The 27,914-nt window shown below is 35.7% G+C and overlaps 1 protein-coding gene across 5 annotated transcripts in view; it reads right to left on the reverse strand.

The window, feature by feature from the left end:
- The window catches only part of RGS7 (regulator of G protein signaling 7), a 265,169-nt gene that overhangs the window by 106,842 nt on the left and 130,413 nt on the right, over nt 1-27,914 (reverse strand). For 4 of the 5 annotated variants that reach the window (XM_032183705.1, XM_032183708.1, XM_032183707.1 and 1 more), the window contains exon 4: nt 7,338-7,388. In XM_032183705.1, coding sequence (XP_032039596.1) covers nt 7,338-7,388 — 51 coding nt within the window. Of the gene's footprint in view, nt 1-7,337; nt 7,389-22,804; nt 22,854-27,914 lie in introns of those variants that run through there. The other variant, XM_032183710.1, reaches the window with a different exon arrangement.

Raw genomic sequence — 27,914 nt, forward strand, 5'->3', positions numbered from 1 at the left:
GCCTTGTTGAACTTCATGCAGTTGACCTCAGCCCATCGGTGCAGCCTATCCAGATCCTCCTGCAGAGCTTTCCTACCCTCAAGCAGATCGACACACGCACCTAACTTGGTGTCATCTGCAAACTTACTGAGTGTGCACTCGATGCCTTCATCCAGATCATCGATAAAGATATTAAAGAGGACTGGCCCCAGTACCGAGCCCTGGGGGATGTCACTAGTGACCGGCCTCCAACCGGATTTGACTCCATTCACCACGACTCTTTGGGTCTGGCTATCCAGCCTGTTTCTAACCCAACGAAGCGTACACCAGTCCAAGCCAAGAGCAGCCAGTTTCTTGAGAAGAATGTTGTGGGAAACAGTGTAAGAAGCCTTGCTGAAGTCAAGGTAGACCACATCCACAGCCTTTCCCTCATCCACCAAGCGCGCCAGTTTGTCTTAGAAGGAGAATTAAAAATGTCACTTCCAACTATTTGCACTTTCCGTTACTACATAACATAGTTCTCTCAGAAACAAGGAAGCAGAAAGCTAATGAAGCCTCTAGACAATCATTTAGCTGCTTTTAATTAAATACGCCACCTTGAATTGGGATTTACTAAATGTTCTTCCTCTTAAACCTCCAAAACTTGGTACGATCCCTAAGGTTCCGAAGGAAAAGGACAAACAGGAAGAAATCACAAAAATTCTAAGTAACTTTAGTAAAAACAGGAACAAATATTTATTAAGGATGTCATAGAATTATAGAATGGTTCAATTGGAAGAGTCTTTAAAGATCACCTGGTTCCAACCCCGCCACCCATGGGCAGGGACACCTTCCACTAGACCAGGTTGCCCAAAGCCCCATCCAACCTGGCCTTGAACACTTCCAGGGATGGGGCATCCACAGCTTCTCTGGGCAGTCTGTGCCAGTACCTCACTACCCTCAGAGTGAAGAATTTTTCCTAATATCTAACGTTAATCTACCTTCTTTTAGTATAAAATCACTACCCTTGTCCTATTGCTACACTCTCTGAAAAAGAGTCCCTCTCCAGCTTTCCTTTAAGTACTGTAAGACTGCTCTAAGGTCTCTCTGGAGCCTTCTCTTCTCCAGACTGAACAATCACAACTCCCTCAGCCTGTCTTTATAGGAGAAGTGCTTGAGCCTTCAGATTATTCTTGTGACCCTCCTCTGTACCTGCTCTAATAGTTCCCTGTCCTTCTTGTGCTGGGAGCCCCAGAGCTGGATGCAGTGCTCCAGGTGGGGTCTCATGAGAGCAGAGCAGAGGGAAGAAAAGCAAAATAGAGGGGGATTATTGTCATTATTATTTAACTAATTCATTAATAAGCCTTATTTCTAAAAGATAACAGAGTTCTCCCTACAAGGACATACCTTTCTTTTGATGCTTCAGTCATACTTTTATTGTACTATTGACTTAAGTCAATAAATATGTTTTATCATTTTTAACAATGACAGTAATATAATAGGCTTTTACCATGCTGAAAAAAAAAAGAAAAAAGTGGCAGCTACAAGTGTGCAGAGTTAAGGAGCAAGCAGACAAGACAGGGAACACATAACATTTAAATCAGCAGAATTTAGTATCAGAAGCCAGCCAGTCATTCTGAAAATCTGATGCATTCATAGGAAGTTAACATTGGCTATTTTCTTATTCATAGATATTGGTTCCATATTCTGAGTGATGACATGAAGAGAAGGGTACAATACCTGGAAAGATATACAGTTTATGAACCAGTTCCTCAGAACTCTGTGGAATATTTTCATTGAAAACTATGGAAAAAAAAAGCTTTCTAGGTTTTGTAGAGCTTTGGGGAAAAAACGCAGTACCAGTTTTGAATCACTCATCATCATATAGCTTTATATAATAAAATAATAACTTCATCATAAAGCTTTTTGTGTACTTCAGAGTTAATTTGATGGGTAAAGATTTTCAACTGTGTAATTTAGATTTCTTACACCCTAATTTGTTCTGTGACAGAAAGGATGAAATATATTCCTTAAATTGGTACAACAGAGCATCTGAAGCTCCTTCCAATGAAATTACTTGAAATTCATGCTTACTGATTTTTCAGTTTCTATTATATGGATCTGGCAATGGTTTTAGCATGAACTTTTTGTCTGAATAAGCTTCTTTACACAAATATTTCTAATCAGTACTTTGTATTCTATTTAGTACTTTCTTACTCTTTACTCACCAAGGCTCTAAAAGGCCTCTGTGAAATAATGCCCATATTGCCTACTGAGTTCCAAAGAAAATGCTGTTCATTGGTAGTATGTTTCAATTTTAAAATTCTAACTGGGTATAAGACTCTTCTTAGAAACTAGTTTTTGTATTTTACCCTGAGATATAGCTTAAAGGCCATGTTACACCTAATCTTATTTTAAAAGGAATTCTGTTATATCTTGGCTTTTTTGCAGTTAATGGAAAGCCTCCAACCTTCTGTGGAACTGGAATTTCACCTTCAATGATTAAAATAAAGAATAAAGGAGTGGATGTCATATGAAGGTACTTGTCACTGAAAATAATCCTTTATTATTTCTTATTAAAACCAAATACCTTTGAAGACACCACTTCCTTCAGATGAAGGTTTGTTTTCAACCAGAAGTAAGAAAAAATATCAAGAGAGTTCTGTTTTACTTAGGAAATGTACATGACACAACTTAAGTTATGGTCAAATTATTTAAATATATTCTAAGTAATTTGAAGAGTTTGAGGATTTTCCTTATTATAACCACAATAAATCTACTTTGAATTGGTATTCTATACTTTGTATATTACTCTATTCTATTCTACTATGTATTAGTATTCTATACTTTGAATTAGTACTCTATAGATAAGTTTAAATAGGTTGGTAAATAGGTTGGTGTTCTGTTAGACATCCCAAAAAAAAAAAGCTGAGTGTCTTGTAGATCCCAATTTCCTAATATGAAGGTTATGGTACGTGTGCAGGAAGTATAAAATTTATCGGGTGATCGGGTGAGTTTTTTTGTTTTGTTTTTCCAGTTAAGCTAAAAAAAAAATTAAAAAAAAAAAAAAAAAGAATGCTTTCTATTCTTGCTTTATTTTCACTAGTTTTGATTAATGCAAAGATTGCAAACAGAAGCATGACCTTTTCATTTCCTTCTTCCTCCATTTCATAAAAGGCTATTTTCTCCTTTAGCAAACTCTGGAAGGGGAACCTCCCCTTCGCCTGCAGCTGTCTGGTGCTGTCTCCCAGGTTGCAATGGTTTGCTGTTTGCCGCTGCCTTCCTGCATACACATGAAGAAGGGGCAGAAATAGGTTTTCAAGTACACTTTAATGTACTCAGATTAAAAGGCTAATATTTTTCCTCTAATTCTTAAAGCAAACACAGTGCATTTTCAAAATCATTATTAATTCAGCTGCTGCTGGAGAAAAATTTAACTGAAAAAAAAAATGTATATAAAAGGAGGGAAAAGTAGATGTTGTGCTGCTGAATTCTCCCTTTTTCTTGTACTGGGTTAGTGACTAATTTAGAGGGCTGCTGGTGGGCATCTAGTTACAAATTAGCTACATAAATTAAATGAAAAGAATGTTATTGGAAAGAATTGCAGATGTGAGTGGAACACTTGTTTTATAACTTTAAAAGCTTGATTTAGTAATATATATGTCTGTAAACATATGTAAGAAGAGAGAATAAAGGAAATACTACGGTGTTTTCAAATGAATTGTTACAGGCTCATTTTAGTATATATAGCAGCTTTCTTTAAAATTTCTCATACCAGCTTAGCTTTTTACTACCATCATCATTGCATTTTCTGAATTGTTGAAGAGATATTCATCAAGGACTAGTAACACTTCTGAGTATAATTCTTGTCATCCAAGCGCATAGCGAACTCCAACTGACAGCCCAAAGGAGCTGGTCTAAGGCACTCAGAACTCAAGGCTGCATATCCTGAAGCTGGGTGCAGTACTACAGCTCTTCTACGGCAACCAACCAGTAATGAAGTGAATTCAGCCAAGTAATTTACATTGGTTTTGCAGATGTCAGTAAATTAAAGGCTCTTTCTGAGACACATAAGTAGAAATTTTTCATGGGTTAAGTATGAAATACATATTTGTATATAGCACACATTTAACTGTGAAAATACTGATTATTCTTCACTAAACCGAGAATTGATACTGATTCCTCTCATTAAAAGACAACAGCATGATTTACTGATAGCATGTTGTAATGATAGGGAACAGACAAATCAAGTGTCTTGCCAAAGAGCATCAAAGAAATCAGTGCAAGAACCAAGTACAGAACCAGTATCTTGGAGATTTCAGCTGACACTTTTAAATCAGCTCATCATCCTTTTTTGTTCTGTTTTTTTCCTATGGACTAAAAGGATTTCATTCTATAGTGTGGTCAACCTGACACATTTCACAGCACTAATTATCTTTTTAAAAAAGAAAAACACAATGTAGAAAAACAGAGTAGATTTTCCGCATTAAGAGTAATTGGCACCATCAGTGAAGAGTCAGCACTTACCCTGTAATGGTCAATTCAACAAACACGTCTAAATGCAAAACCACAAGCTCTTACAATTCTGTAAAAACTCAGTTAATTGCTTCTTTTGGGGTTGAGGTCAGGCTTATTTTTATGACCGAACTAAACTTCCACATTAAAAATAACTCAGATAATTCCTGTTCTTTAAAATTTTACAGATGAGTTATAGGCTGAAACACAAATTTTTTTTTTTTTTTTTACTTTTTTTTAAAGCACATACTGAAAAGCAAACAACATAACAGCAACTGTACATTGCACACAGCTATTCTGGGCACAAACTCTGCTTTGCTCCACTGAAACAACTTCAAATCTGGTATAATTTAGCAGAATCCACCCATCATCTCTAGTTTATTTTGCTGATGGAGATTTACTCAGCAAGCCAAAATCTTTCAAATCTTCCACAGAAAATGTTTTACCACTTATGAAAAATGTGCGTGTTTTTTTTTTTTTTTTTTTTTTAGTTGAAATTTACATTTGTAACTATTTTTTGCTTGAAATTACTGTTTCAACACTAGCTTTACACTTATTAACACGGTGAAAACAAATGCTGCTGCCAGACCATCTCCTGCCTTTTGTTCTCCCACTATCCATAAAGCAGCCTTCTTCACTGCCATTTAAATGTTATTGGAGTTGTACGCTCTATGCAAAAGAAAGGAAAAAAAGCACTACGTTTTTTTTTTTTTTTTTGGGGGGGGGGGGGAGGGGTTGTTTTGTTTTTATGTACTGCATACTAAGTAAGTTAAATCTATCTATTTGTCCCTTAGATAAGAATTTACATGCCTGGCTTGCATGAATTGTTCACAACACTGACAGATGAGGGCTACAGTAATCTTTAAATTTTTCTGGATATATTGGAATATACTCTCAAAATATGTAAACGAAGGTCTACATTATATTACTGATATCAATACTGGATAGAGATGACAACTTCCAGTGCAAACATAGGGATTATTTACTTATGCATCATAAAATTGCACTGCAGCTTGGTAACAGGACCCTAAGGGGGAGTTTAATAAGACAGCCATAGTTTTTTTCAAAGGCAGACTGGCAAGCTGTTGAAAAGCGGACAGAAGGTAATGGAAATTCAAATGATGGTGACAAAAGCTCCCAGAAATTTAGGGCTTTTCCATGGGAAATTCTGCATTGTCTTGTCTAGAACCAGAATAAAGTCAAAGTCTTCAAAGATTTTATAAACCAGAATACTGTCAGAAGTTTTGTCCTGTAAACAGCTCTTGCTCATCGTCTGTCAGGTTCTGGCAATTCTGAATGTCAACCAAAGGCAATGTTTGGGGTGGCTTGCCTTCTGAAGATTTGCATCCATCCAGCTCCAGATAGATGACTTTGGACTGTCCAGTCCTTGGACCAGGACTGACATGCATAAGACATTTTTGCCATTTTGGATAATTTTTCCACCCATGCAATCTGAGCGGGTTTAATGAAGCTCGTATTAAATTTCTGCGGTGTTCTTGTTACATATGTTAGTAGTTTGTGTGTTTGTGTAATTTTATTTGGGCATCACCATAGGGAACCAGTTAGTTTAAGGTTTCAGCTATTCCAAATTTTGCAACAAGATAATCTGAAGAACAGCCTATTCTAGTATTGCAGTTCTTGTTTTAAAAATAAAGGTTAAGCTTCCATAACAAATAAACATAGAATGGCAATCTTTCAAACTCTAATAAAAGTAGATAGTTGAGTGTTTTTTAGTTGACAGCTGAGAAACACAGTATCACACTTATGTCTCAAGTGATCTAAACATTAGCTTCAGGAAGCAAACATACGGCAGTTTAAAGTTATACTAAAATGGCAGCAATTAGTAATCTTTCTGATGTAACAATTCAGATAATTTGTGAACTGCATATTTTCAAATATTGAATTTTATTATATAAAATTATCCAACTATAAACTATAAAACTATCCAAATCATAATCTTAAACTCAGTGATACTACTTTTTTGCTGGAATTCCACAATGATTCCACTTTCATATCTAATATGACAGAAAAATAAAATAAAATTTAAAAAGAAACAAACAAAAAATAGAAATTCCATTCCAAAAACTCTGAAACAAAGAAAGGAAATTATTTTTTTAAATGCTCTTAAGTGGGAAGATTATCTTTCCCCTAACCAAAATAGAATAGGAACTTCCACAAAATTGTATTTCTGATATTCATCATTTTCTACTAGAAACCATTCTTTTCCAGAAAAATTCACATCATATAAAAAGTTTCCCGTAAATCAGGGAAATAAATATCAGACATGCACCAAGCCATAGAAACTGAATTAGCAGCTTGCCACATAAGAAACCCATGGCAGAATTTGGAACCAAATCTTTATTTCCACATCCCAACCCAGCTCACTGAGCAGTGAGCGGTTCTTCCTCACCACACTGATTTTATTTACAGTTTACTCTCCATTTAAGATGCTATAAGAGTCCAAACTTAAAGATACAAATACCGCTCTTGGTATAAGAGCTTTAAATCTGTACAAGAGCATATTTTATTAATTTTATTTATTTATTAATCTACTGGAAAATTCTGTTAAGACAACAGCTTGTGCTTCGCAAACAATTTACTATGACAATGACTTAATTCCTCTTGGAGTAAAACATAAACTAATTTTCCATTAATTAAAGCACTTATCATTTTCATTGTTGGACATCCTCTTGTTTTCCTGGTACATGCTCCAATAAAATGGATAACCAAAATCATGAGATCCTTAGCACAAGTTTCTGAGGTTTGATGCTGTCTGTTTTGCTGTTGATATCACACTGGTCACATGCTACTTGGCCACCCACATCACAACATGTTTTTTCAAACATACAAAGATTAAAAGTTACCTGGATCTTCTATAGATAAGTTCTTTGTCAACCACTGAACAATGTCTGAACCTAGGAACAAAGCAATAGGTATTTTTAGATTAGAAAGTTTTCTCTTCCTATTCTTCAGTTCCCTAGACCTATTGACATTGTTCTACATGCAAGAGACCTCTATATTTTTTTGCTCTGTTTTTCAAGAATCAACTAGAATATTTTTTATACATACATATATATACATATATATGTTTCTCCACAGCTTTGGCAAAAGAAACATGCTACCACTCTTTTCTTTAGGCCAAGATTTATAAAACACAATAGAAAAGTGTATGATACACATAATTTTAAAATTACATTATTGGAAAATGTACATTAAAGAAACTTTTTAAAGTTAATACCAGATTTTCCCCACCTTTCAAATTAGTCTGCAAATCAAACTTAGAAAAGGTAAATGCAACATATGTTGTGATTTTGCAATATATGACAGGTAATTTCTGACAAAAAATCTCCTTGGGACTAATACATACAATTATGAGCTCCTAAAAGAAGCTCCAGTTTATGTCCAGCTCTGCCTTCTGATTTTTTATCTTCTGCTGTAGTGACTTTCAACCCTTTCTGCTGCCTACCAGTGAAACCATATCAATTACCTAAGCATGTACTACTACAACAGTTCTGCCTCATGTGTAAGCTTTTAATAGAATTCATTCATCCTTGGGGTTGAAGCCCTTTCCTTACCACTCCAGATCCTCTACTTCTGTATCCCTACATTTACTCCCTATACTCTTCTTTGTATTTAATTTCCTTAATTTAATTTTTTCTTATGGGCATGTTTTTCCTCCCATCTTAACATCTCCAATACCAGACTCTGTGCTGCCCTTTGCAACACATATCCTTCCAACCCTACCTCCTGATTCTTAACACTGCTGCTCTTGGCTGTGCACTTCCTATCACACTTCAAACTCTCTGTGCCAAGACAAGCTAAAGGAAGTCTCAATTATTAGACTCCAAATTGTAGTTGGACTTCACGACTGTGAACATATTGAATTACAAAACAGATTATGAAGCAGTTCTGCAGACAAAAAGACAATCACATTTATGATTTAAACAACTTTAAATAACAAAAACTGGCCGAAAGGGAAAATGCATTCAGAAGCTCGGGGTAATGCACATGTTCCGTGTTTCATGATGGTTGCAGAATGTCTACTTTTCAGACCAGCAATGTAATGGAAAGACATCACATAATACTTCCTTATAAAAACGGTATTTAAGTTGCTTATCTATTTCTAGGCAGACATAATAATACCATTCTTTTAAAAATCTTACATCTAAAAAGCAAAAAGACAATAAAAGTCTACACAAATATAAAACTAATCAAAATAATAAAATCTCATGAATAGGCAATAATATAAAATATTAGAACCTGCAGATTTCCCCATCACTCCCAACTCAAATTTCTTCCTGTACTCCTAATTATGCATATTTTCCTTTGATTTTATTAAAACAATTAATGTGTTGTATTAATAAAGCATTCCAGAGAAGAAAGAAAATCTATTTTTACTCTCTTAGCTGTAAATAATGTAATTTTGCTACTTCAATTTTTTATTAAACTTAATGAATAGCCTTATCATGTATTTCACAAAGCCTAGCTTATTTTATTGTAGCTTTTCATGTGTGTACACATTACTAAATTGATTACATAACAATGAAAACTGTGGAGATTTTACAACCATCTCCAGAGAAGAGATTTTCAATACTTTTTTACATGTATAAGTTTTGACAGATATTAAACTTCAGCAGCAACATTTCTCATAGTATTTACATTGAATTATTTGTTAATTGAGGCAAAATTGCATGCTCCTACTGTAGGATGAATACAAAATGTTACAGGCAGATATTCCTACCTCAAAATATTCTGTATTTGTGAATTTTTACAAATACAATTTCTGTCTTTAAGAAGTTAATGAGGCTGACACTGAAGGATGAATTTTAGCTTAGTGTAAGATAAAACTTCACAGACTTCAATGATGACATTCCAAACTTTGGTACATTTTTTTCATTAGCTAACTAGAGAAATTAGTCAGCCCTAAATATTTTCCTAAACCCTTGAAGGTCAGAGTAAAAATGTAATTAGAGAAACAACATGAGATTTTTTAAAACTGGTTCTTAACTTTGTCTTCCTTCAAATCCTGTAGGCTTCCCCATGAGAAGAATTTTTCTATTTTTTTTATCTCACCTTCAAATGCTTCTTTCCTCTTTACCTGTTCCAAACACTTTCCCACAGTGACACAGCATATTTCTCAGTCCTCAGCTCCAGGCACCATATTTGCCTACATGATCAGAAATTCACTTCCATATGTTACACTGTCTTCTAAATAACAGAGGGAAATGGGATTTCTTGACAACTGTATCATCTGATTCTGAAAGATCATTACCACTCTATTCATATTTTATAATGAAGCTATTCCCCTGATATCCAAAAGCCTGAACTGCAGTTTAAGCCAGCTATCACTCTTGAACACTCCAATGATTTGAGCTGCATGACTTCAGTGACAAAAGCTTAGGTCAATAAATATTAACATATATGCTCTACTTCTAGTGTGAAGTGTATTCAAGTAAAGCAAAGGTGCAAGTATGTCATATCACAAGTGAGAAATCTAGCAGTCCATTTTCCTTTGGGAGATCTTGTGGGAAAATCTAGTCCTAAAGTAATAATAAAGTAATAATAAATCTTTAATAGCTTGCTGTGTGTGTGGTGTTTTTTTTTTTTTGTTTGTTTGTTTTTTGTTGTTGTTGTTTTTTGTTTTTTAGTGGTTGCTTTATATGTCTAATCAACAATGCAATTTCATTCAATCATATCTGTGCTTTTTTCTAAGCTTTAATGTTTATGCAAATGTGTTTCTAAAAGCAAGACCACTGCTATAATTTTTTATCTCAGGAAAAGAACAAGGCAGTTAAACAGGTGAATGCTTTACAGGAAAGGCAATATTTCCTTTGAGTCCTAGCTTTGAAAATCTGGTGACCAGTAAATACAGGCCATTTTTCATACACCACACTTCACATCTACAGGAGAATCATGATCCAAGAATTAGGATGAAAAAGAATTCATTATTTGTAACTGTGCTAACACATGATAAAACACCTTTAACCTTCAACCCTGAATCTATCAAAATGACTAGCTAGAAGGATGATATAAATAGCATGAAAGCTACTGTCTTGGTATTGAACATTTCAAAAAAGGGGGAAAAAAATAAGATTATTTGGTTTCCAGGCTCGGAGGGAAGCCATAACCCAAAAGATAGAAAAAATTTGCCATGTTAAAATGTAGTCAGATTTTATATAGTATTTAATGTGCCAGTCACAGGTACTGCTTGATAACAAAAACACTAATAATAACATTTTCAAAGGAGATTTTCAAGTGAAATTCCCAAAGTCTCCCTGCCTCGGTTCTGTGAGGTAGGTAAAAGGGAAGCTGGCTGTCAGATCTGTACGGTGTAGAAGATCTTACAGACACCAACTGAATTTTGAAACCCCGAACCCTCACTTGTCATGCAAATTCCTGTATCAAATAAAACTGGACAAAACAAAGTGATCATTCTCAGAAAACATTAGAAACAGGTTTTTAGATTCAGAGCCTTTCAGACAATAGTGAGATTATTTCAATGTCAGTAGCTATCCAGAAAAAGGAAATAAAATTCACCAAGTCCACAAATATGAAAGACTTTCATTTTTTTTCAAGAAAGCAGAAAAAAAAGTGTTTACATTCATAATTCAACACAAATCTCTCAACTGTGTTCTCCATGAAATACATTTGCTGAAAAGCCAACTGGTGATTAATTTTAAAAGAAATTGTTTGAAAATAGCAGTTACTGAAGCTGTCACAATATCTTAAGAAATAGTTTTTGGAGGAAAGTGGGTGCTCTGAAGTCTGCAATGTTAATTTCCAAGTCATAGTCATAAAGTCCAGGGCAAAGCTAAGGTTAGCTTACAGTACATTTAAAAAATGTGTTGATTCTAAACTATGAAAAAATTAGTGGGAATTAGAGATGTATTTTTTGCTATGCAGAGATGCAATGAGCCATGTATACCCTGATCTGATGACAGAAAGGCATAATGAGATCTGCAAAATAAAATCAAAATCAAAATGATCTATCATTTAAAAAAAAATCAAAACATTTTTAGCTGAAGAAGATTGAATTTGTAAGAAAGTGCATTTTATTAATGAAAATCACAAACCATGAGATGACAGAGAAATTTAACTGAGCTACAATGATCTATCACTTCTTAAGGAGACAGGTTCAATCACGCAAAAAAAAAATATTTTTTTCTGCTAATACCTGGATATTGTAAGTAACATCTATTCATTTTGTTACTTGTAGATTTCATAGTATTTACAGATGATGAAGCACATGGAAGTTCCCCTGCACTCCTGATAGCAAGAGAAATTTTATCTTCATCAAGACTTTTGCCATCTGACCTCAGAAGGCCATCTGAACCATTGCAGTGCTTTTCCTGTGCTGTGAGAGCCAGGAGACTGGGTTGGTTTGATGAGTGCATGTGTGCTGAAAGGTTTCAGTACCCAGTTACAGGAAGCTGGAGAATTCTGTGCAGAACAACTCCCTGTAGGGAAAGCTTAATATTGTGCACAAAGAACCAGTTTCTACATATAAGACAATATGACTGTTATTAAATTAATACAGTGACACCACTGCATTTCCATTTTTTTTTTTTTTTGAAGAACTTATGTTATTTTGACTTCTTTCTTCAATACTATTTGCTTTGTCACACTACTCCATGGTGAAATACATCAGGAATTTAAATGTATTTACTGATACACACTTCAAAATCTGTGTTCCTGACTGAAAAATAAAGTGCAATTTCATTCCTCATCACTGATTCAGAAATTGGAAACAGAAAACAGATCATATTAACAGGTAGATCACTTTCTCAGCACTTTCTCTGAGGTTCATCCACTCAGAAAAATTGCTTTCCAGTGGATTTGGACTCTGTGAGGAAGGGCTTTCACTGGTGAATGGGGTAAGATGATCCACATTCTCCCTGAAGTTTTCACAGTCACAGATCTCAGAGCATAGGTTGTCACTCAGTTATTTAAGCACAGATGTTTTACAATGTTCTTCCTTTTTCTGAGAAGCATAGCTTCTGTATGAATTCTACATGGATATGCATGAAAGAAATCAAGTACCACACAAATTTTGGGGCAGAAAGGCTGAGGAAAAAAAAAAAAAAAAAAGCAATGGCTGTACTATCACCACCAACACTTTTGATATACTTCAAGATCTAAATATATTTTTCCATATTTGTATACATATGGCTTATTTTCAGATTCCCTTTTGCTTATGAGGATCAAGGCAAAAGCGATGATCTGGGGCTGGATATGCTGGTGTGCTTGAATGAACAAGGAGTTATTTCATCTTAAACTATGGTTCTAGTCAGTGCTGAACTGCAATGGATTTCATTCTAATGGATTGCAATGGATTTCATAGAAAGTGATTTCAGGGGTGTTTCATTTGCCCATTTTTCAGTTTCATAAGTAAGGTTATCAAAAATGTTCAGATGGTGAAAAAAGGAAATAAAGGAAATGTCTGACTCTGGAATTCTTTGTATTAATTTAAATGCTTTCCACTTTGAATTTTTATTTAACTTTTTTTTATTATTATTATTTTCTCTATTCCTTTGGATTAATGGAAAACAAATTCATAGATTTAAACCAGCATCATCATTTACCATGAGTAGCAAATGAGCTGAATCTGTGATTTGAATATGTTTCTGATTACATTTACATATTTAACACACTGACTTTTATTGATTAAATGTGCTGGCTTTTAGAAGAAAGAGATCATTGATCAAAGTGCTGTTTGATTAATAACATTTGCATCTCAACTTTCACACATTTATTTCTGCCACTTTCTTTTTTAAGTTACTGATGAAAACAAATGCATAAACTTACTCTTTTGACTTATTACAACTGAAAGTGCCCGACACATTTGTTGTAGTCCACTTACACCTCAAGGAAGTCTGTAGCCAGTTACAGATTTAAAAATCTAATTTTAAAAATACTCCTAGCTGTACAGAGGATATGAAATATCTGAAATATCTTTATGAATTTAATCAAGTACAAAAAATAAACAGTTTTCCAGCTTTAAAGCAACATAATAAGCTGCAAGTGTTTTTTGTTGTTGTTTGTTTGTTTGTTTTTGGTTGTTGTTGTTGTTGTTGTTGTTGTTTGTTTTTTTTCCAGCGAAGATGCACACAGAAATTTGCACAAATAAAACCTCAAATGAGTCATCCTATTGCTTTTGAATGGGACACTTTCATTCTAATCTCTAAGCAATCCTCAAAAATACTCAAGCCTAGAATGACAGAAAGAACACGTTCTTCTGGCTAGCATAACCCTGTGAAGAACAACTTGTTTCTTGATATTGTTAAGTTACTGAATCTCTGCACCAGTTTCTTTTTCTTTCTCAAAGTTTCTTTTATTTTCATATTGTGAAAGAGCTAATACAGGATATGAAAAACCTCTCCTACTTCCCACACCTGTATAAAAACATCCAGTAGTGCAGACCGACAAAATCCATTAACGTAAATTCTGCAGTCACACCTTGTCTCATAACCAATCTTCAGAAACAGAAATCACATTCAAAAAAAAAAACACATGAAAATGGTAGCTAAACATGGCTGCATCTGTGCCCACCCTTTCTCCTAACAGCACCCATCCACACAGGCCAATGTTTTCTCCAGCAAAAGGAACTTGTGCATCGTTTGCCTCTAAAGCTTCTCAAATGACATCCTCCACTCAGATCTCAACAGCCACAAGTGACTGTTTTACAGATGACACTAGCTGTTCATAATTGGCAATGTACCAGTAACCACAGATGGGACCTCTATAATTTCAAGGCTGATATAAAAAGCACTAAAGATTAGCATCTTGCTGAAGAACCCTGCTTCGTGTTAAACCCTTGCAAGACAAGAGTGATGCTGTTTGGAAAAACTATGTGCTCTGAAAACCCAGCACAGCCTTTCTCTTGTAAAGGAATTTCTATGCTTTTCTTCAAAATGTTATAAAGCCATGTGATCTTGTTTGGCTATCATGAAATATCAGTGTTCAGGTGACACAGATAAAGACACTTTTGTACATTCCCTTGGTAACAGAACTTCATAATTTTTTCTATGTGAAAACTCTCTGTGGGAAGAAAAAAAAAAAAAAAGAATCAGGACACAGGAAATATAAGTAAAAATCTGAACACCATAAGGTTGCCCAGAAGAAATCTTTTAGAAGGAATTTCATCTCCAAATAGACAAAACAAAGAAACAAATGAAACAAACAAAGAAACTTATTTTTAAATACTGTATACTCCAAGTAAATCTTCTAAAGTCTGAGATAAGCAAGGAGCCCAGGAGGTTTATCAATGAGACCTTGATTTCTAGTCCATTAAAAATATCACGTAATGGTAAAAGATTACAAGCTAAATGACTTTGTGTTTTCTTTATTATTAGGACCCATCCCTCTTCTCCTCTCAACCTTCCAAACACAAACCCATTTACATACGACTAAGAGAGAAACAGTCAAGAATTCAGCAGTCCACCATATTCTCCTTTTCCCAATACCTTTAGGAGCTCTCAAGCTAAATTCCATCCTACGGTTTGGAGCAGTCCCCATGTTAGGGCAGGAACCCTCCCAGCACAGAATGTAACAATCCAGTGCTCTTCCCAAAAGGAATGTACTTCCCAAAAGGTTTATGTACTGCATAAACCAACAGACTGTACTGCAACCTCTCTGCCAAATCTTGCAAGTGAGGGCCCAGCCACCAAAAATTTTTGGTTTCTCGTCTCTCTCAGTGACAACGTAACTTCTTTACAGAAGGAATAAAAAACTCAGTGAAAAAAAATAGTCTCCACCACCTACTGTTTGTGGTGTTCCCTAAAGCATGAGGTAACCTTCATCCAAATCTGCTCAGGCACAGTCAGCTCCAGACATTTGAATGTGAATGTCTCCATCTTGTTTTTTAATCAATATTGTTAGGGCTCCTTTTAATTCATTTTACTGGAGCCTTAAGTGTTAAATAGTTTAGAAGATAACAGGAGAAAATTTATCACCCTGTTGGGAAGGATACCTATGGGGGGAGCTGAGTACCTGGAGTCCCCTCCCTACTGCAGTCAGTGCTGGTTTACGGAAAGTAGAACAGCATCTAAGTGCTTCTGTGGAACCTGCTGTGGTGAGAGTATGAGAGCATGAGAGCAGACTCTCTCAAGAAAAGCATTCAGATGTAAAGGAGGAAGTGGATGAATTTAACCTCTAGTTATGAAATAACATGTAAAAGGGCAGCAATAACATCACTGTGGCATGACTACCTTGAACTCTCACTCTAAAATTCAAGCAAGATCTGTTAATTACTTCAGGAAAATTAACAACACATTTTTGGAGAAAAAAAAAAAAAAATCTGCTTACTGTTAATAGTTTATCTGTCTTTATTTTTTAATTTATTAGATGTTTCACTGTGTTTTGCTGGCAACTTGGTATAGAAAATAGGTAAATCAATAAGCACAAATTTTTGGAGTTCACTGCTATGAAGATACCACAAAATTGCATTGATCACCTCCTAAGAGTTTTTTCTTAACTAGCAAGCAAGTTTCAGAGTAAATAAATAATGATTTATTGATAGTATTATGGTGGAAGCTTCTCAGAGGAAAGCATCACCAAACTTATTTTATTTTATTTTATTTTATTTTATTTTATTTTATTTTATTTTATTTTATTTTATTTTATTTTATTTTATTTTATTTTATTCTGTCTTTCTTTATCTGGTATATTTCTATGCAACTGAAAATATTGAAATTAAGCTTTCCAATAAGTCATCAGTAGCTGAAATTTCTAAATACAGGTAATGCCTGTGGAGAAGTAAAAATAATATATTTAGGCTTGTTTTTGTTCAGTGCATGAAGACAGGAACAAGCACTGTAAACAAAATTTCTTCAAAATTTATAGCCCTTCTTGACAATGGTGTCCATGCATAAAAACTAAAGAAATCTTATTTTATGATTTACAGCTTTTAACTCTCAATTACTTTAGTTTATACCTGCTTAAAGTAAAAACATATTAATTAATTTGGGATTTTTTTTGAGAATGAATGCAAAAACTCACTGTATCCAATTGGAGATTTTATTTATACTGCTTTTACAGATTCCACAATTATAATGCCTTGAAAAGAAAGCTAACTGTAAAAAAAAAAAAAAATCATCAAAGCATCAGCAGCACTATCGAAAGCAAACTTACTAACTTTCTGTAGTGTTGTCATCACACACTGCAGCTTCTGGCCTCTCAATTTTTCCCAAATTAAATATCACTATTAGTCAAATGAGTTCTTTCTCTCATATACATATAAGTAACTGTCTGCAAGTGCATGTTGATAGTCTCTACAATATTAATACCCTTGCAATAAACAGCTTTACATACTTATCTTTATATCAACCGTTTGAAAATAAAATGTAAAAACAGCCTCCAATAAAAAAGGCTTTGTGAGTCTTCACACTATTGCTTCAAACAATTCTTTTTTTTTTTTTTTTTTTTTTTAATTTCACTTCAATATGTTTAAGAAATATGAAATCGTTCTTCTAACTCTTGCCGTACTGCCCCCCAAAGACACCCACACACATATGTCAATGGAAGGAAGTGAGGCAGCAATGTAATTTTTACTAGGCACTTCACATCCACAAAGGAAAATCATAAAGACCTAATTCAGGAGTAATAGGAGTACATATATAAATGATATACCATTTGACTTGTGATTTTGACTCTCAGAAGAAAGCCAGTGGAGACAGTTTTGACATTTGCCCAGCAGCAATGTCAATGTGCTTCCTTCATCATAGAATTCCTACACAATAATAGTTAATTTATACAGCTGGTTTGGAAATGTTTTTTTTTCCATCACTGCTATTTCAAAACAGTCTTTCAGTGACTCATGCTCTTACTGTTCTCTACATTTAAGGTTCTGAAAAGTGATGTCCAAAAAAACCTTTTTGATCATCACAGATTTATTGAATAACCCAAGCCATTTCACTTGGTTATTTTGACTATAATACGCCCTTCAAAAAGATTTAATGATGCTAAATACAACAGCATAACGTGATGTTATGCAGAAACTCCTCATGCAAGCTGGAGAATTAAATACGAAGAACCCAGTAGTTCCCCAAGAACTTGCTCGTTAGCCAGCCATTCTCACAGCTACAGAAATATGTCCAATGGGTAAATTCATTCTTAATAAGAGATGCTACAACACGATAGTTGCACAAAGATAGCACTCAATGTGGGGTGCCAGCTATAAGAGAAAGCCCCAAAACACATATTTCATGATGAATTGCAGAATAAAAATACTTTGGCCAAAGTAATCATAAGTTTTTCTTTTCTCGGTGCTTTTAATTTGAAAACTTATGTCACAATGTTCCATGGTCTCCAGCATGGACCAGGTATTTTTCAGATAATAGCAATAAATACAAAACATAAGATATGAGAAAGATGAAACTGAGTAGAAGCTTTCATCCTTAATCCTAGGATTCAACTGTTACAACAGAAATGTCACTAACTATGATCAGAACATTGCTCAAGGGTTATTTTTTTTTTTTTTTTTTTTTTTTCCTATTTGAAATATGAAATATTTTAATATTCAATAGACTATAGAAAGTTCAAATGAATTTCTATTTTTGATTAAGCCATGCTGGATGTTTTTGTGCTATTTCCTCCAAATCCATTACTATTTTAATACTGCTATGTCTCAGAGTTTGCACTTCAAAGATCTGCTGCGGGGCTACATTTTCCAAAAGGAAAAGAAATGAAGTTATTCAAATTGTAAGTACCTATAGTTTGAACCATTTGTCTGATTGAAAATCCAACCTCATTCAGCTTTTACCAAAATATGGCATTGTTTCAGAACTTTATTATGCTCAAGTGCTTGGCATAATAAAAAAGCATTTACATCATACAGCATAGAATGAACTATGTTAGAAATAAAATTGATCTTTGCTCTAGCTTGATATTTCCATCAAATTCAGTGTATTTTCCATTTGCAGTCTTTCATCTCTATTCAGACTATGAATTATTTTATTCTGTCAATAATTATGATGTTCTACTGTCTGAAGTAGATGTGACTTTTCTCAGAGCAATAAAAATCTCATGGTTCTTCTCAAGGTAGTTCTTTACACATGCATCTCAGCTATTTTGTCACAATGAAGGCAAAATATATTAGCTCTTGAGCATAATTCCCAAAGATTCACTAAAATGTAATGTGTGCTGACAGCTGAAATTTTCAGACATTATCTATCCATCAGTGGAGATTTATCAAAAATTTAAATAAGCATGAACTACCATTTTAATATACAATCAAATGCTCTTGGGTTTAAAATATACTTAATCATACCATCCATAGTAAGTATGATATTTCTGCCTAAAATTGAAAATTGAAGCATGGTATGTGCTTATATATATGAATACTTATACCGAACTTTTTTTTTTTTCTATAAACTATGTTCCTTCCAATCAAAAATAAGCTTAGCAAACTAAGAAGTAAAACTTACAGAAAATAAAACCCTCTACATTTTAGTTTAACAAGTTCATGCCTTTGCTGCTCTGTATGCACGGGGACATCCACATGAGCATTTGTGAGATATTAATTGCAGCCCTGTATCTAGTATTGGCTCTTTGTCTATGATATTTTTGTATGAATTAAAAGGCTTTCTGCTTTTACAAGTAACTTGGTACCATATTAACCAAATGTCTCTTAGAATCAAAACATTTTGTTTTCCATCAGTATCAGCTTCTGACAGTGACCATGGAGCCCTCACTAAACGCTCCATTTTAGTTGCCTTTTCCTGGTGCTTGGATAAAGTAATGACTGCTGCAAAAACCTCCTGCCTCCTTTCATCCTTATCTTCACATTCATTATGTGCAGAGCTACCATTTGATATATTAATCCATTGGCTTGCAGGGAATAATTGGAAGTTTATGTGAGAAGGTAGGAGAGAGTCAGCCATCTGTTATCAGGTAGATGAACAACAAAAAAGACATTATTCTGAACAATGCTGGATCACTAACCTGTGGTGTGACTGTTTGCAGGTGAGAGGGTTTTTATTTATCTTTGTACTAAAGATAATAGTTCCCCATACTTCACTGTGGATTTGGGGGGCTGAGGGAAGGGAAGTGTGTTGAAAAGATTGGCCTTTAAGTATTGGTATAATAAATAATACTATGTGTCCTTATTTGTCATATTATTTTATTGTACATGTCCATGTTTAATTTCATTTGGATGGAAGAGCTGAAAATGGATGGTATCCTGCTGTTAACACAAAATGGGTCTTTTATAACTTAATCTTGTGAGTGCTGAAGCTCTTTGTGAGGATGAGGCTGTAGCTCTTTTTCTTTCCCCTTTTTTCACAAAATGCAGAGAAAAATTAAGTTCATACTGTTGCCTAGGAGTATGCAGTGACGTGAATACTACTTTTAGCACCTGTTGCGTCTTTGCTGTTTACACTGTAAGAGTAAGAATAAATAGTAGGAAGAGGTAAAAAAAAAAAAAACAAAAAACTTTCTATTGAAACGTATACTAAACTATTTACAGGTCTATCCAAACCAGCAGTTCTGTCCCTCTTCTTCCCATCCTCCATATTTTATTTATATTTTGGCTTACCTCTCCATGTAATATTTTAAGATACATATTCTATCTAAAATTGTTGATGATCACCATTTCTAAATGGTGACCTAAACATCAATTACAGACTCAGGAATGGATGGGAAAATAAAAGCAGAATCAGTAAAGAAATATAAAGCAAACAGGTATCCAGTACCAGGACTGCTGTTTATCAGGAAGGTCAAAGCAGACACAACTCCTGACACAAGTCAGTCAACTAAGGAGCTCTGCTGTCTAAATGCAATATGGTCCCAAGCCTGGGAGGAAGTGGGCAAGCAGAGGTGTGGGAAAAAAAAAAAAATGTTCTTGTTCAATATTCTGACATGCTGAACAGAGCTAAAATGAGCTCAGCATTAGAAGTAATAAATAAATAAATAAATAAATAAAGCGCTAGCAGCCCTCTACTTTAAGAAGAAATAGAAGATGACAAAAAAAAATTAAAATGTAAAGTATTTATTCACAAATCATATCCTGTTCAATCTGGCAACTGTGACAAACGTAATTCTCCTGGTACCCTACTGACAAAAAATAAATTGATGGAGAACAACAAAGGGTACTTCTGCCCAGACTAGCAAATAGCGTGATGATGGCAGTAAGCAGATCATTTCCCAAGGCTTGGTATTCTGGGAACGGAGCCATTCTTCTCCCCAAGATACAGGGGAAAAGGAGTAATAGTAAGATGACTAATAAGATGTATTATTGGTATAAAAGAGGATGAATACAGGTCACTAAGTAAGAAAAGATTTAAGTAGATTACCCCTTCCAATTTCTGCTTTACTTTGCATTAGGCAGGTTTATACTTAGAAACCAAGTATAAACCAGGCTGTATTTAGTCCTCCTTTCTGTTATGCTAATTCTACTTGACCTTACATAGAAATGAGCTTCTGTCAAATACCAATAAATAAATATCTGCCACAGCACTATTTTCAATAAATAATCTCCAATGGACGAGAATAAAGGCTGTTGCTTACCTGTGACTTTTTTTGTTTTGTTGCACCTGCTATGTTGCTCTTTTTTACAGCTGCCAAACTGGCATTTTTGGTCCTTTTCACTGGCTCAACTGAGCACACATCTGTAGCTGTGACGGCATTCACAGCAGTAATTTTCTGTGCCACAAGTCTTCCTCTATAAAATTCTTGGACTGGCAAATGGTGTCACTCATCTGCTCTGCATCTCCTTAATGCTCACCAGCCTCTAACAGGAGGTCAGCCCTGAGCCCGTCCAGCCACACTTGCATGGTGCAGTTTCCCTCAGCTGATAGCATCAGGAAATACAGCAGTTTAAGGTACAGAATTAGTTTGATACACTCACAGGAGAGTTGTATCTCAGGTGAGCAGTTTCTTTTTTGTCAAGTGCACTACAGAATCACAGAATGGTTGAGGTTGGAAGGGACCTACAGAGGTCATCTGGTCCCAGCCTTGCTCAAGCAAGGCCACCCACAGCAGGCTGCCCAGGACAATGTACAGTCAGGTTTTACAAATCTCAAAGGAAGGAGAATCCACAACCTGTGTCAGCGCTCAGTCACCTGCACATTAAAAAAGTGCTTCCTGATGTTTAGATAGAACTTTCTGTGTTCCAGTTTATGCCCAATGCCTCTTGTCCTGTCACTGGGCACCACTGAAAAGGGCCTGGCTCTGATCTCTTTGCACATTGATGAGATTTGCCCCAAGCCTTCTCTTCTCTAGGTTAAAAAGTCCCAGCTCTCAGGGGAGAGATGCTCCAGTCCCTTCATCATTTTTTGTGGATTTTATCAGACAGGCTCTAGCATGTTCACATCTCTATTGTACTGGGGAGTCCAGAACTGGACACAGTCCTTCAGATGTGGCCTCACCGGTGTGAGAGGAAGGATCACCTCCCTTGAGCTGCTGGCAAAACTGCTTCTAATGCAGCCCAGGATACCACTGACCTTCTTTGCAGAAAGGGCACATTTCTGGCTCATGTTCAGCTTGGTGTCTACCAAGATCTCCAGATTCTTTTCTGACAGGCTGCTTTCAAGCTGGTGGCCCCCAGCTTGTATTGGTGCCTTGAGCTGCTCCTTCCTTTGAGTGGTGGGAGAGCTGCCTGGCAGAGAAGGACCTGGGAGTATTGGTCAATAGTTGGCTGAATATGAGCCAGCAGTGTGCTCAGGTGGCCAAGAAGGCCAACAGCATCCTGGCCTGTATAAGAAGCAGTGTGGCCAGTAGGTCTAGGGAAGTGATTGTCCCCCTGTACTCGGCTCTGGTGAGGCCGCACCTCGGGTACTGTGTTCAGTTTTGGGCCCCTCGCTACAAGAAGGACATCGAGGTGCTCGAGCAAGTCCAGAGAAGGGCAATGAAGCTGGTGAGGGGTCTGGAGAACAAGTCCTACGAGGAGTGGCTGAGGGAGCTGGGTTTGTTCAGCCTGGAGAAAAGGAGGCTCAGGGCCGACCTTATCGCTCTCTACAGGTACCTTAAAGGAGGCTGTAGTGAGGTGGGGGTTGGTCTATTTTCCCATGTGCCTGGTGACAGGGCAAGAGGGAATGGGTTAAAGTTGTGCCAGGGGTGTTTTAGGTTGGATATTAGGAAGAACTTCTTTACTGAAAGGGTGGTTAGGCATTGGAATGGGCTGCCCAGGGAAGTGGTAGAATCACCATCCCTGGAGGCCTTTAAAAGACGTTTAGATGTTGAACTTAGTGATATGGTTTAGTGGAGGACTTGTTAGTGTTAGGTCAGAGGTTGGACTCGATGATCTTGAGGTCTCTTCCAACCTAGAGAATTCTGTGATTCTGTGATTCCCCTGTGATGTAAGTTCAGCATGTAATCCCATGTGATTCCCCCTTACCTTGCTGAACTTCATGAGGTTCCTTTCAAGCCATTTATCCAGGTTTTCAAGTTCCCAAGCATTAACAGATAGTAAAACGTGCCACCGAAACAAGAAATGAACAGTCAGTTTGTCAAATAATGCACAAACAAAGCAACTCAAATCAATCAGGAAGAGTCAGAAGTCTGTTCAGCTCAGATTCAGTAACTTTCATCTCTTACTGACTATACAAAGAGCATGCCTTTGACCATCCTTGTTTCTGGAATACATGTATATACATTCTATGGTTTTAAGTAATAGCTGCTGCAATCTATTTATATGCCACTGATTGATTATTAATTTAGTTAAAAAAATATTTATAGATGAAACTTTAAAACTTCAGTTTTCATATTTGTAATAATAGTAATGAGGCTCCACTCTGAAGTTGTGCATCTAGAAAACACTGTCACCCAAGAAAAGAAAGTAAAAGATTTCAACCTTGTCAACACACCTTTAAATTTCAGTAATTTTTCCATATTGTGTGTTTAAAATCACCATTCAACTCGTCTTAAAAGAGATGTACTTGTTAGTTAACATTTTCTTTCTTTTACCAATTGAGCTAACAGACAGAGAACCTCTTCTTCAAAAAAGAACAAGTGTGCATTGAGAAAATAGAGGGAAATTACAACTCTGTGCACAGGTTCTTAAGATGAAGCACCCACTAGTAACTCTTGCTACAGACAAAGCAAATATATACTTGAAAATAATACTATAGTGCTTCCTAAATTTGCTATACTCTAATCTTAGTAAAGATGATGACCACTAAGCCAGGCATATCACAGAAGGCAGAAGATCTGGCAGAGGAAAAGCTACTCTGCAGTTTGGTGTTGTAAAGTTCATTCAAGAATTTTAGTATGGAAGCATCCTACGGTAATTGCTATTTAAATACACTGGAACAGTGAGTTCCTCTTCTAAGGACCCTACAATCAGCATTTCTGATGTGATGATTTAACTGGATAATGAAGATTCTCTGTGTCAATCATATCCCACAGTTGCTCAGTATAGCCCCCTGTTATTCTCTGAGCTTCTTCAGCCAACAGCACTAGCTGATTAGCTAGCATCAAAAGGATGCTTCAGAAATCACAGTAGAACTCATTAAACAGCAGAGTTTCTACCCTGCAGTGACTTCAGAGGTTCTGAAACTTTGTTTTGTTCTGAACTGGAGGCCCAACACCAAACATAAAACTTTGTACAAATTGAAAAATCCCAAAATATATTCCTTTGATGTTATCAAAATGTTTAATTCAACAAGGGCAAAACCTTTTTTTAGTGTAAAACAAACAATGTTTCATCTTCATCTTTCTGACTCATAAGACAGCTTTTAACAGAAGTATAATAATAAAACAATAAAATCAAAATGCAGTATTTCAGTACTTCCAGATAATGACAACGTCAAAAAAATTTTCATGAAACAGTCTGACTGTGGAAACATTTCCCAGCAGAAAACTGATTTGCCATGTAAAGCTTCAGAAAGCTTTAAAGGATAATTCTTCTAAATTAAACAGATGTAGAAGTTCTGAATGGAACTAAGATGGATGTGCTTCATTATTCTGTGAAAGTCTTGTCTCTTTGACAAGGCCAGAGGAGAATGCCTTAGGATCTGCCAAACTGAGCACTCAGGGGGAGTAAATTGATAGTTTTAGACACAAGAGACAAGATGAGAAGAGAATAAAGGTCAACCTCATCTGCCTTTTTCTCTTAAGATGTTACCTTGTCAATGGTTAACTACCCAGAATGAGTCAATTTTTTTTCTTCTACTGCATAATTTTAATATGTTGCTTCCATTGTAACCTCAAATGAACTCAAAGACATCCTTATCATGCAACATAAACACAAACTATTGCAGTGATAGCTCTGGTTAGCTAATATCATGCCTTGCTGTTTAGTGATTAGTCATCTTTCCTCCCACTGAGTAGAAAAGAAAATGGATGAGCCTTGAAAAGCTACCACTTTTCGCAATTTCATATAGAAATTACTGTTTGTAAAATGTATTTATACAATTACAGCTCTTGTAATTACTCTATCTGTTTCCAGAGAGTGAGTTACGTATATTGAGGATGAAAACATTTGGAAACTCTCTAGAATTTAGTTTCTTAAAGACGCTCACTTGAAAAGAGGAATAATAGTCAACTTAGTATTTCAATAGTTTCAACTCTTGTCCTTTTAATGTTAATTTCATGTATATTTTTCATTCTGGTGCTATACTTAAACAATTTCTACTTATTGACTGTGAAATCCAAAGGGATATCATAAAACTATTCTCTGTCTTAGTTGCAATGTAACTCTGCTATGGTCAATATAACCGCTTCAAGTGTTTCAAATCAATACAGTTTCAGGAAGTGTTTAACAGAATTAATAAAATATATCTCAAATTCTTCTCAGGAATGACATATGCTGAGATTCACAGCAAACAAATTATGATTCTAAGTTGTTTAAGAAAATTAAAGCCTATTTTTCATCCTTTCTGAGATCTGCATGCATGCATGCAAAATTGTACTGAAGCAATAACTATCCAGAAGCATTTTAGTTCAAACATAAAAAGAACTTGACTATACAGTACCATACAGTTTTATCCTAAATTGCACCTTTGCTATGTTTGTAAAAGCTGTAATTGTCCTTATAGCCACTAATTTTTCCAAAAATGGACCTAATTTTTTTCAGATCCAACTGAAACAAATACACAAAGAACAATGCTTAATTCTTAGTATCATTCAGGAAGGTGTTCAGAATGCCTCTCCTGCACCTTCATGTGCTATAAGAGCTGAAGCAGCCATGCTCCAAAATGGACACCACCACAACTCTTGCTATTTATAAAAATAAGGAAGCATTCAGGCTACTTTGGCGTGGAAAACTTTTGCTTTACAGAAAGCATTAGAAATGCAACGGTATTCTCACCCCTCATCCAAAAGAGCTCCTTTGTTTGAAATACAGTTGATGCCTTCACAAGGAAATCCAGACAAATAGGATTTCTAGGATAACTAGGTCCAGAAATGAACTGGAGAAGGTGGCATGAACAGTCTTGAATAGTTAGTGCAAAATAACTAATATCATCCTCTACAGATGAAGCCTGCCAAGTGTCAAGGGGCAAAGGGCCTCAGGTCACTAACACAGATAAAACCAGAACACTCTAGCTTATCTGGGTGCAAGTGGCTGTGCTCTGTTCCTGTGCAGGGAAGCTGAATGGGGACGGGTCGCCAGTCCATCAGGCAAGGAGTGTCTCAGATGACTGGTAGGCAACTGTGCTGAAAACAGAGCAAAAAGAAAGAGAAGTGGGTAGGTACAAAGAAGCAAGACAATGGCCTTGCTTTTTCAAGGACCTGCTGCTGTCTTCTTGTCTTGGTTGTTGACTGATAAGGCTACCTGTTCCAAGCCTGGATCCTGGGATTTGGCACAAGGAATGTGATTTATCAGAATGACCACTGATTAAAAAAAACCTTTCAATGAGGGAAGCAGACTATGATATTCAGCTTGTCCCAGAAAACACAGTGTTTAAAGTGAGTATATCTCATAGAAAAATAAAACGTATTATGAAGTGCCCAGTAAAGAATTATTTGGACACAGAAAGTAATATATTTGATTTACAATTTGCACAACGGTATGTGAAAAAACTTTAATTATCATCCTGATGCAGACATGCTTCTCTTTATAGACATGGGAGTGGTGACATGAGAGGCCTGTTTCCACAGGGAATGGCCAAGTAAATAAAGAAAATCCAAGAGACTTAATTGTAACCCCAGTTACAAGCCCTAAGATATTCTGATTCCTTAGACACAACTGAAAAAAAAAAAAGGTTTTCTTTTTCTCTCTCTTTTTTTTTTTTTTTTTTTTTTTTGGTACAGTTAGAAGAGTAGTACTATATTTAAAATATTAAATAAATTTAAGAATGACAGACAAATTTTAATTTTATTTCAAATAGGCAAGATTTGGTCTAAATAATTCACAAATCCGTAGATGTCTGAACTTACTATCACAAATATTCCTTTAATAATGTATTAGTCTCAGTCTACTCATTTATAAAAGCCATGAAAGACACGGGAAATATACAGATAAAGGTCAGTGGATAGCATGCTGAATTCATGCAGGTCTTCTAAGCATATCAGACGTGTTTTTGATTTTCTTTCATATAAATCCTTTCATATCTTTTGCATTGGTGTCTGGGCATAAGATAAATGTTTTGGTTTGGGTACACTTTTTAATCTTAGCATTCTGTTTGGTTTTAATCCATCATGTCTTAGCCTATGTCTTCCTTAAAGGAAAGTGATTTTAAGGGGGTTGTTAGGCTTTCTTCCTTTTAAATAGTAGCTTGAAAGCATTTGCAAGTAAATTTTGCACTGCATTTGCACTACAAGGCATGAGGCTATTATATTTGTCATTGCAGCCTATATACATTTATATATATCACTGAATACCATTGCCTGCTAAGGCAACATAAAAGGCATTTTCCTTAAAAACTTTTTACCTACCCTTTCAGGATTAACATGTTGCAAGTTAATAAATATTGATATTATACAGCATTCATTTTAAGTTCCGCCCTTCTATAACTTCTTCTTAGAAATTTAGTCCTTTCCATTAAGAGGTACTGCCTTAAATGCTTCAGCTAGGGACTGCTTGCAGCTGCATCATTGTACGGGGTCTGGCTGGGATGTTAACTTTCCCTGCAACAGCCCATACAGTGCTGTGCTCTGCACTTACAGTTAGAACAGCAGTGGTATCACACCAGTGTTGTGTCTGCTGCTGAGCCGTGCTAGCACAGCATCAGGACTCTCTCTACCCTCTTAGGAGGTGGGCAAAAAAGTGAGAAGAGAAACATCACCAGGGCAGCTGACCTAAACCAACCAAAGGGATATTCCATACCATATGATGTCACACTCAGCAATAAAAGGTGGAAACAGAAGAAGAGGGGAGGGGTGGGCTCTCGTGAAAACGTCAGTCCTCCTCCTGAACACCGGCTACATGCGTTGAGGCCCTGCTTCAAAGACATGGTCAAGCATCGCTCATTTGTGGGAAGTAGATAGTAATTTATTTCCTCTGCACTTCCATATACCCTTTAATTGTTTGTTTGTTTGTTTGTTTTTCCCTTCTCTCCCCCTTT

This window comes from Aythya fuligula, chromosome 3, assembly GCF_009819795.1.
Source record: "Aythya fuligula isolate bAytFul2 chromosome 3, bAytFul2.pri, whole genome shotgun sequence".
Taxonomy (NCBI): Eukaryota; Metazoa; Chordata; class Aves; order Anseriformes; family Anatidae; genus Aythya; species Aythya fuligula.